The sequence below is a fragment of the Monopterus albus genome, unplaced genomic scaffold (assembly GCF_001952655.1).
Source record: "Monopterus albus unplaced genomic scaffold, M_albus_1.0 scaffold8.1, whole genome shotgun sequence".
NCBI classification, from domain to species: domain Eukaryota; kingdom Metazoa; phylum Chordata; class Actinopteri; order Synbranchiformes; family Synbranchidae; genus Monopterus; species Monopterus albus.
The window spans coordinates 1,639,141-1,649,886 of record NW_018127888.1 but is presented as its reverse complement, the minus strand read 5'-3'; the positions used below and the strand labels follow the sequence as shown (position 1 = coordinate 1,649,886).

Below are 10,746 nucleotides of genomic sequence, written 5' to 3'. Positions count from 1 at the left end.
GGGTCCACCCCCCTTTGGGCACAGCAACAGGAGGGGCAGGCTCGGTGGGGCAGAGTGCTCGCTACCTCTACACTGCTACTGGCCTCCACCAGTACTACTATCAGACCAGGTTTGTCCATGACACCATGGTGGCCAGACTCACACCAGAGGACATCAAGAAGGCCAGGGAGGCTAAGCAGGCCCTTGCCAAACCTGTCAGACAGAAGGTTGGTTGATGGACTCATTCTACAGAAAAAAAAAGAATTTTATTACAGATTATTTACAGTACATCAGATATATACTGTTGCTGTAATGTTGTTATACCTGTGATGCACACCATGGCTATATGGTTACATTTGTTTATTTTAGTGATTGTTCAGAAGGAAGAATGTGAATCAGATACTTGGTTTATGTCTACAATAGAAGCAGTATACTTAAAAATAAAACAGAATGTGAAGCTCAGAATGGTGGAGTTTTGTGCTCTTTGAGAAATTGTTACTGTTGTTTCAAAGTTTAGTTGTTTAACTGTCACACAGTCATACATATATGTTGCACATCCACCTAGCATATGCTCCTTTTATAACGGGTAAGTTCAGCTTGTCAACAAAAAGCGTGTTCCTGGGGTGATAAGTGTATTTTAATCTCTTGTACACAGATGTTGTTTAAATATACTGTATTTTTGTTTTCATAGTTTTAGTGGTGCACATTATTAGATACAAACTTGACAGGCACCTGGACTATAGAAGACTCATCATATATAATGTGGGTCATATACTCTACATGACCTCTGAGATTAATTTCAAAGTTACTGTCTGAAGAGTTTTCCCCTTTGATTCTCAAGTCACAAACAACAACAAAAAACCCAGATTTGATTCCAAATAGATGTACTAATTGTTTTTATTATTTGTTAAATATAAATGGCATGCCTTCCTTCCAGTTGAGTGACCGTGCTAGAGAGAGGAAGGTGCCTGTCACAAGAATCAGCAGGCTGGTTAACTTTGGAGGTAAGAACAATATACCTTTCATCAGATTTTCCAATTTTGTGCATATCACACATTGTTCACGCTTTTGTTTGTCACTCCAGATTCCAGATGACTCCAGCACAACAGGAGAAATAAAACCTTGTACAATAAAATGTATAAATTATGAAACACACAAGCGTGTCCAGTTTTTGTTGAAACTGTTCTATAGAGATATTGATTCAACTGTTTGGTCATTTTGGAGGCTGTAGTTTGTGGTGCTGTTGAACTGTTTTGAATTATACTGTCAGGTGTTTCTATTATTTTACCCAATCATTTTATATAAATGAAGGCAGACTATATACAGAAGGTATACACTGCCAGGCAAAAGTTTGGATTCAGTTCATTGGGAAAGTGTCCAGACTATGAACTGATAGTGGTTATTTCTATATACTTATTGGAAAGTTCTGCTTTAGTACATTCATGATAGAAACCTCAGTTTTAAGATTTGTTTTCCATTCACTGTACTTGAATATAAAGTATTTCCATTGGAAACTGCTCTCCAAAGTCATTCCTTGTTCATAATTGAAAGGCAATGTTTCTGCATTTTGTCAACAGCAGTGAGGAGCTGTTTTGACTTAAACTATGTTTTCTTCAAGTGCCAGAAAGTAAAACCGTTTTGCAAAAGATATCCAAATCTGATTTTACTCAACTAGTAAACAACAACAGCAGCAGCTGTGTCAGATCAGCACTTCTCTCAAAAATCTCTTTAGTGGGCCTAAATCAAAAATCATTTGTGTCTCTGTCTCCATTCTGCAGGACTGGCAATAGGGCTGGGGATTGGAGCCATTGCAGAAGTGGCAAAGCAGTCGCTAGGAGGGAAACAAAAAGGAGGTACAAATATATCCTCACTCACCCTCTTGTGCTCCCATCCCGTGCTTGGCAGATCCATTAGACAAATGTGTCAGCACCTGCTAAGCACTGGGCAAGCTTTAAATTTAACCTGTTAACAAGAATTCAAACAGAGGCTTTGTGTGTCAAATGAACAGTGCTTAATGATTCACCACTGCATCAGTTTTTACACTTTATTTACAACTGGGTCGGTTTAGAGCCAGAGCTTGGTTCTTTCATGAGTTATTAGATGAGGCAGTTTGAAGATAATTGTGAAGACAAATGACTGTTTATACAGTTGTCCTTCTATGTTGTGCCTGACATAATTGCTAATAACCCTTCTCTGTCTGTATGTGCTGTTGTAGATGCGAATGCCTTGTTAGACTCTCCTCTCCTGTCAGAGGCAAATGCTGAGAGAATAGTTGACACACTGTGTAAAGTCCGCGGTGCTGCTCTTAAAATAGGACAAATGCTCAGCATTCAAGGTATGCAATGTAACAGTGACATCACCCCAAAATGCTGTTCAGTCGGTGGATTTCTTAGCAATGAAAATGTTTTAATCTTTTCTTCTTCAGACAACTCCTTCATCAACCCACAGCTGCAGAAGATCTTTGAGAGGGTCCGACAGAGTGCAGACTTCATGCCCACACGGCAGATGACTGTAAGTATGAACTGACCCTCCTGTCTCCAACACTTAGTCAGCTTGTGGACTATCAGTAAATCATGCCAAAAAAGCACTGCAGTGTTTCTGACCAAATGAGATGGCATAAAAGATGGTTTAACTAAGCATTAACAGGTGCTGTTTGATGTTTGTAGATTTTATGTTGTCGCGGCTTCCCTTCAGAGTAAGATTTTTGTTTTGTGTCGGTCTGACTGTGTAGAAAGTTCTAGAGGAGGAACTGGGACCAGACTGGCGAAAGAAGCTATTATCCTTTGAAGACAAACCGTTTGCTGCAGCTTCCATCGGACAGGTGCATCATGGGGTGTTAAAAGATGGTAGAGAAATCGCCATGAAGATCCAGGTAGGAGGATAGTCTTACCCACACTATTTCTGTCTTCCTCACAGCTTTTATTATTATCTTTCTGCACTTATTTGGCTGTCTATTATTCCCATATTCATCCCAGTACCCTGGAGTGGCAGAGAGTATCCGCAGTGACATAAACAACCTGATGTCTGTGCTGAAAATGAGCGTAGCTCTGCCAGAAGGTAAGAGCTATTAATGCTATAGTAATTATTCAAATTTTATTTTAGACAAAAGCATATATTTATATGGAAGGTTGTGGTATTGGTATTGAAGAGTGCATTCATGACTGAATGTCACACATTATCTTAAATTACCAAATTCAGGTTTGTCAGCAGAATTGGCTAAGCATGAGTAACAACAGCTAATTCCAGAGGTTTGGTGGTAATGACATACTGATGTTATCTTGAAACAGCTGGACATTTCAAGTTATCATTATATAAGGGGAAGACTCCTGTTGATTTGTTTCTGCTTTGTTCTTTTTTCCATTCCAGCATTTAGACCATGAGGTGGTGCTGTAGTTGCAGGTCAAAACTTGTTGCTTTGTGACAGTTAGGATATCTGCAACATGAATTGAGATTTTACTGGTTTCTTTGTTGTACCCCATACCACGTACTAAAGTCAAAACATGGAATTTGGTTATCAGTTAAGTACATTTTTGTGAGCTTCCCATAAGATTTGCACAAACAAGAACAAAACAGCTAAAGTTGAATAAAAATCACAAGTACAGACTAACCTTTGTCAGACATACGGTATATAGTACACTGATCAAAACTGTTGACATTTAATAGACAGCTGATACAGTTGTGATAGTAATTTCTAGTAGAGGTAGAGGGGATTTCCAGGAACATTGGCAGACCCAGTTAAGTGTGGAACAGACAGGTCATCTTAAATATACAGACAGTTTGTGTGAGCACAATAGATTCCGTGCAATTCAAGCCTCTATTTTGACAGCTGAGAGATGACAGGAAAGACAGGAGAGAGAGGCAGGGAGTGGCATACAACAAATTTTCCACGGTCGGACACAAACTAGGAGCTCCTTAACACTCAGGCCGCCGGTGTGTCCTATACACTGGGTGTTCAATGCCATGCTCATGACTTAATTGCTACACTGTAGGTTTTATGCCTTTTATCCCCATTACAGCCCCACACACATCATGTGGATGATTTTCAGACCCTGTTCAATTGCATAAACCATAGTGTTGTAGTTGAAGTCGACAGAGTCTGCGTATGTTTTCTGTGGTTTTCCATGCTGAGATTTGCACTATTTATGTTTCCACAGGTCTGTTTGCAGACAGCAGCTTAGAAGTCCTTCAGAGGGAACTGGCCTGGGAGTGTGACTATAAGAGGGAAGCAGAGTGTGCCAAGAGGTTCAGGTGGGTTTATGTGGTGTATTAAATCAGAAGGCCTTCTATGCTCAGGCTTATTTAACTACACAGAGTAGAAACCACACCAGGTCAGCTTTGAAATTTCAGGATGGTTACTCTATTATTAGGCAGAGGTTTCTTTGAATGCTTGCTTCTTCTACACACTACATATATTGCACATAGTATGCTGTAATGCAGCTATTTGTGGAGTCCCAGTACCTCAAATGTTTATTTTTATTCACAGTTTCCTCCTTTTCCTTTTCCTCCTTTTCATTTCCTTTCCTCCTTTTGAGCCCAGCTATGTATTGCAATTGTTAAAAGCATTATGGAGAGTATTGTGTTCAGTGTCTGTGGCTTACTATTTCTAGGTAGTATATTTAGACTAGTCTTAAATAGACAACAGCATTATATAAAGTCACAATGTGTAGTCACTGTTAGATATCTTTATGTGCATGTGTTACTGAGTTTTCATATTCTCTATAAAAGCATCAGATAGAGAAGCCATTTATTATGAATGGATTGCATTTATTCACCATTTTTCCAACCATTTGTGGCTGGTCCCCAGGTCCCTTCTGGAGGGAGATGAGTTTTTCCAAGTGCCTCAGGTGATTGATGAGTTGTCAGGACAGAGGGTGCTGGCCATGGAGCTGGTACAGGGAGTCCCCCTAGACCGCTGCGTAGACCTGCCCCAGGAGATCAGGAACCAGGTATGGCTCCTAAAGGCACATGGAATTTCCTCCATGTGATTGATGATGTCAGTGGTACATTGGAGACCGGGAGAGTCATGGACTTGCAGAGGATTTTATAAATGGTTAACTCTGATGGAATCATACATATTGTTCTTGAGAAGATGACATTATCAAATATTACATCATTTCATAATATTCAGTTCGGTTTTCTCTTCACTGAAGCTATATCACTGCATGAAACAAAGTTTTTCAAAGTGAAGGGAAGATCATGTAATTTTATTTAAAGGCCATGGTGAAAATCACGTGAGGACACCTGCCAAAAGATTTAGAAAAGAAACCCTATGACACATGGGAAGAGCAGACTGGATAGGCCAGGTTTTGTTAAAGTCTACTGTAATGCATTTCTTTGTTTCACCTGTGCTTAAAGATAAGATTCAGTTTGGAGATTTTGTAGGATATTCTCCCCTTGTCAGTAAGCAGAAGCATAATTTAAATCACTCTTATTGTAGCTTATGACATGTCAGTATGACAAGTACAGGAGACAAGTTGTTTGCTGACAGATTATGCAGCATGACCTCAAACACTGAAGATAACAGCTGCAGTGAAGATTAGACTGCATATTACTTTAACATGCTCTGTGTTTAACAGTTTGAGATTTAATAACTTGTATGTCATACTGTAAGGAAGCATGTCTAGATATGTTGAGTGTGGCAGTGTGTTGTACCATGACATAGCCACACTTCTGCTTTAACAGCAACATCTTCAACATTTCTGATGCACTAACGTGGACACAGCATCAGTGTTCTATTCTGGAGACACTGTTGAAGCAGGTTGGTGCTGCGCTCCCAAATCTAGCCCTGCCTTTAGCTTTGATTCTAACAAGGGCCTTGTGCCTCAGCCAAGCTCCTGCCTGCTGGAATGCCTCAGCTGCCATCCACTTACTCTGTGTTCTCACTGCAATCCCTGCTCCATGCACCTTCAGTTCCAAGGATCCAGTGTACTGCTGATGTTCCTGTGTCCGTGTGATGATAAACCCTTCCCTGACAGAGCTGAATGGAAGCTTTCGCTTATTGCTGTTTCCATACAGTGCAATGCTACTCAAACTCCACAGGGCACCCAGCCATTCCATAGAAAACAGCTTACCTTTTGCTCATAGGATTCTTGGGAGGATTCCATTTTGGTAGATCCAGGCCTTGAATCCTCTGGGGAGCTCAGACTTGTCCATAACTCTCAACCAGTCCTCCAGGTCGGTTTTCGTCTCTTTGAAGGAATCTGCATCCTTCAAGCTACTGTTGAAGACCTTCCCCAGCCGTTTCACTGGTTTCTCCATAATGAGTGATATCTGTAAAATAATATTTATGAAAAAGGTTTTATACATCCAATTAGACCAAGACCTATAGCTTGAAAATGGCACAACTTATATTACAACATAGCAGTAACCACAAACCTCTCTTTCTCTCTCCAGATTTGTTTCAGTATCCTTCAGTTGTGTCTCAGGGAGCTGTTTGAGTTCAGGTTCATGCAAACAGATCCAAACTGGGCCAACTTCTTCTACAACGCAGACACAAACAAGGTGAGGGGAATCCTCATAAAGGAGTAGTCTAATACAGACCAGGATGGCATATGCACCAAATAATTGTGCCAAATAAAACCATTAGCAGATGTATAACACTCGTCTTGTCTTTAGGTTGTTTTGTTGGATTTTGGAGCATGCAGAAGCTACCCACAGTCATTCACAGATGACTACATACAGGTATGATCAATCCAAAATTATAAGACACCCATTAGTCAACTTTACAACATACTTTATGCAACACAATTTCTGTGTATAATTACACCTTAGACTAAATTTTGCAACAGCTGAGGTAAAACAGTCATACGCGCCACATGCATGTACAAATGTTCCACTAGCTACTGTTACTCTACCAGTGCCTAACAACATCAATTTGATTGTGTGTGTTGTGTGCTCAGGTGGTACACGCAGCATCCATGGGTGATCAAGCCACGGTTCTTTCCAAATCGAAGGACTTGAAGTTCCTGACAGGCTTCGAGGCCAAGGTGAGATATTTTAGTTTCTGCTGCTATTTCTGATATGGTTTATCCTCCTCTGTCTTTTATGTCTTCTCTGTTCATTTGTCTCTCACTACCTCAGTCTCACTCTTTGTACTTGATGCTTTTTCCCTGAAATTACACTGTATGCGCCTCCTCCTGTTTTTCTGCCCACATTTATGTTTTTGCTGAAAGATTTTATTCTTGTATTTGTTTGCCATACAAAAAAGATGACTTAACATTCATGAACAGACATCTTTGAAAGTTGATGGACATGATGAATTCTTGATTTCAAATCATTTATTATTAGCTATTAACATTGCAAATCTAAGGAACATTTAGAGTGAGTGCTATAAGTAGTTAAAGTTAAGGATGGTCATTTTCTATATTAATAGTATTTTTAGCAATCTCCATACAGAGATTAAAACCGACAATGAATTGCTTCTACTTGGGGTTAATGTCTGTCAGCTGTCAGTCCTGGATCAGCTTATTTGTCTGTGCGATAGACCGCTATTGCTGCTCAAAAACCATTAAAAATACATCAGGGAAACACACCGTTGCACGGAGTGACACTTTTTTTTTTTTCCAAAAAAAGTCCAGACCCGATTATGTTGCCCCAAAGACTGCAAGTGGCCGTAATGTCCTGAACTTAGCATGAGACAGCGTCAGCTGCACATGCACGAGATCTTGTGGGAGCGCTCAACTTTGCTGACGTTCCACTAGCTCCTCAACCTCAAGTCTGGAGTTTGCCAGTGAAGAAATATGTCACCCAGTGCAGTGGTGTGTTTCACTGATGTGTTTTTAAACAACAACAGAGGAATAAGACAATCCGGTCATTAACAGTAAGTAGAGGCAATTCATTGTTGGTTTTAGCCTCTGTATGGGGAGTGGTGAAAATACTATTAATATAGAAGATGACCGGCCTTATCCTTAAAGTGTTGCCCAAACAGTGTGATCTCAAGGTTTTACTTGTATAAACTCCTTATCCTAATATTATATAAAAATGTTGTAACTTTTTTACATGAAAAATTAAATTGTAATCAAAATAAAACATTGTATTAAAGTGTTACATTTCCATCTTTCTCTTACCCTTTTTTCTTTGCAAACCTCCAACTAAAAACGAAGTGCAATAGGTGTACAGTATTTCTCTAAGTATAAACAAGTGAAACAGGTTTGAAGTTTGTGTAGTTTGTATTTTCTGTGTTTTATCACGGGTTGGATACACTGTACATATACTGTACATGCATTTCATGTGTAGTCACTAATTCCCTCATGGTGTATTTGCCAGAGATTTGGTCATAGTTTCCCGTTCTCCAAGCTGTTTTTGTGGGCTCCTTTGTGCACTGTTTGTACACCAAGCACTTCCAATTCACAAGTGAACACATCCCATGCAGACACAAGCGCAAGCCTTGCTTGAGGTGCATGCGAGATGCTACACACTGCAGACACTGTTTTTGATCTGCGCCCCTGCGTGCATGACGTGGACTGTTGTGCCTCTAAATCTGATCAGCACAGAATCGTAAAACTTAGAGTGATCAACTGGTTGAAGCCAATCGCACTGAAAACCGGCCATTGCAGACCTCTGCCGATTGAGAGGTGGATCTCTAGAATCAAAAAACTATTTATTTTACGTTAAGTTGGAGAAGTGAAAATGTATACATATATCAGGGCATTGCATATACAGTATGGTGGCTTTAGGCACACCGGTTATGTTATAACATTTCAAGTAAACATTTCCTCAGGCTGACTCAGAGTATACACACAATCTGTGCTGTGTAAGCATACAGTAAACTGCTCTGCTTTACAGCTACTAGCTTCTATATTGGTCTCTCCTGTCCATATTACTTGACATTAGAAGTCTCAGTTCATTTGATTATTCACACAGAAACACGTGTGCCTCTCTCTGCTCTCCACCAGGCCTTCCAGGATGCCCATGTGGAGGCGGTGATGATCCTCGGTGAAGCCTTTGCATCCACAGAACCCTTTGATTTCGGCACCCAGAGCACCACCCAACGCATCCAGAGCCTCGTTCCCGTCATGCTGCGCTACCGTCTGACCCCTCCACCTGAGGAGACATACTCCCTCCACCGCAAGATGGCTGGCTCCTTCCTTATCTGCTCCAAACTGAAGGCACGCATACCTTGCAAGGAGATGTTCCTGGATGTGTACAATGCCTACAACCAGAGGAGGCAGGCGGAGCAGGCAGCACAAGCCAGTGTTTAAATGCTCAGGGGCAAGGTTACTCCCTACACATGCCTTGGACATTATCAGAGTGGGGACCTAAGTAAAGGAACAGGAAAGATGGAGTCTGAATCTCCAGGTGAAGAGAATGAATCAGACTCATCTATCACTACACCTTGTCAGTATGCAATTGACTGAGGGCCATGGGTGTGCTTGACTTTCCATGGCTCAGCTGAACTCGAATGTGTCTGTACACATTAGACAAATATTTTTAATGACATGGAATTTAATTACTCTAATAATACTAATAATTACTTTAATAATCATGATTATAATTCTGTCAGAACAAATTGTATGATAAAGCCCAAATTGCTCTGTTGATGATTAAACCTGTGTGTTAATTGAAGAGACGTAAATGCAATTAATTTTGTGTTTGTGTGTTTGATCACATTGGCCCTATAGTTGTATCTCTGTCACAGCAAACACACAGTAGAAGGCTGCAGCCCCTCACTTGGCAAGGTGTATTTCCATTGCTCATTCTGACTCCTGCTCACTTTGACATCAAGGTCCACCGTATTTCTAGCAGAACGAGTTATGTTCTGTCTTAAGGACAGATAATAAGTCGTACACTGCCAGGCTGATGCTGCCAAGTGCTCTTTTTTGTTGGAAGGTCTTTGTGTGCTGCCTGATGATGAGTTGGCAAATAAAGCCTTCTCCTAAATGTAATTACTGGCAGACTAGATGAGCAGATTATCAAAAGAATTAGAGAAGATGGTCTAATGGAGCCCTGCTGAGCAATGGCCCTTCCATTATACAGAACATTTAATGTCAAACCTCATGAAGTGAAGTACTGTCAGTCCTTTTCATGCTTTAACCCTTCTTTCTGACAGATGTGTACTCTAACATACAAGGCAGTGTGCTGTGCCGTTGTTGTTGTTTTTTTGTTTTTTTTTATGGAATAAAGTGTGAGCAAGATATAAATGCTTCTCAAATTGAGCTTTACCAGAAGGTGTCAATAGGAGGCCACAAACCAAGGATTTCTTCCATTCTGTATTGATCTTTCCATTTTAGTTTTAAACCTCTTTGGGAAATGTCACTGACTGGAGGCCATGTTTGACCTCATTCTTGTCCTCCCTTGTTCTTGTATTGACTGTTGAGCGTCACAGTTCAATAGTTTTGGCTCAGATAATTTGAGCTAATGGTGGCATTAATGGGTTTATTTTTTGAGGACATTTTTATTTCAAGGTAGTGCTGTCTTATTTGATCGTCAATCGAGCTATTACAGCACCACAGGACTGGCTGCAGGCTACTCACAAAATGTTATTGTTCACAGCATAGGAGCTGAGATGCAAGGCTTTCACTGATAAAAATCCTGTTGGAGAAAGATGCAGCCTTTTGCTGTTTCTCCTCTAGTACATGCTGTTACAGTAGCTTCCCCCGCTGAGCTCTGTTCCATCCTGTGCAGTACAGCTGCTGTGCTGTTCCTGCAGTGAGCTTGGCTCTGATACACTACATCAGAATCGGTTTACTTTTCTGAGATTTGGGAATCGGCCACAGTTAATGACTGCAGCACATGTCGAGAGAGGAAGAAACACATTTTTCTCTTGCA

The 10,746-nt window shown here is 40.6% G+C and overlaps 1 protein-coding gene across 1 annotated transcript; it reads left to right on the top strand.

Moving 5' to 3' along the window:
- Positions 1-8: 8 nt before the first annotated feature.
- On the top strand, positions 9-10,126 carry coq8b (coenzyme Q8B). The gene is made up of 13 exons (XM_020587680.1): positions 9-206; positions 917-983; positions 1,758-1,832; positions 2,195-2,314; positions 2,405-2,490; positions 2,711-2,851; positions 2,955-3,036; positions 4,134-4,227; positions 4,784-4,925; positions 6,373-6,480; positions 6,595-6,660; positions 6,879-6,965; positions 8,874-10,126. The coding sequence occupies exons 1-13, from the start codon at positions 126-128 to the stop codon at positions 9,177-9,179; spliced, it is 1,455 nt and encodes a 484-aa protein (XP_020443336.1). The 5' UTR covers positions 9-125; the 3' UTR covers positions 9,180-10,126.
- The last annotated feature ends 620 nt before the right edge of the window (positions 10,127-10,746 follow it).

What these genes read in the sequence shown, in the direction of transcription:
- coq8b (XM_020587680.1), top strand. Translation starts at nt 126, where the DNA reads ATGGTGGCCAGACTCACACCAGAGGACATCAAGAAGGCCAGGGAGGCT. An exon ending in CCCAGGAGATCAGGAACCAG is followed by an intron (nt 4,926 to 6,372) that starts GTATGGCTCCTA and finishes TTCTCTCTCCAG; the next exon opens with ATTTGTTTCAGTATCCTTCA. An exon ending in ACAACGCAGACACAAACAAG is followed by an intron (nt 6,481 to 6,594) that starts GTGAGGGGAATC and finishes TCTTGTCTTTAG; the next exon opens with GTTGTTTTGTTGGATTTTGG.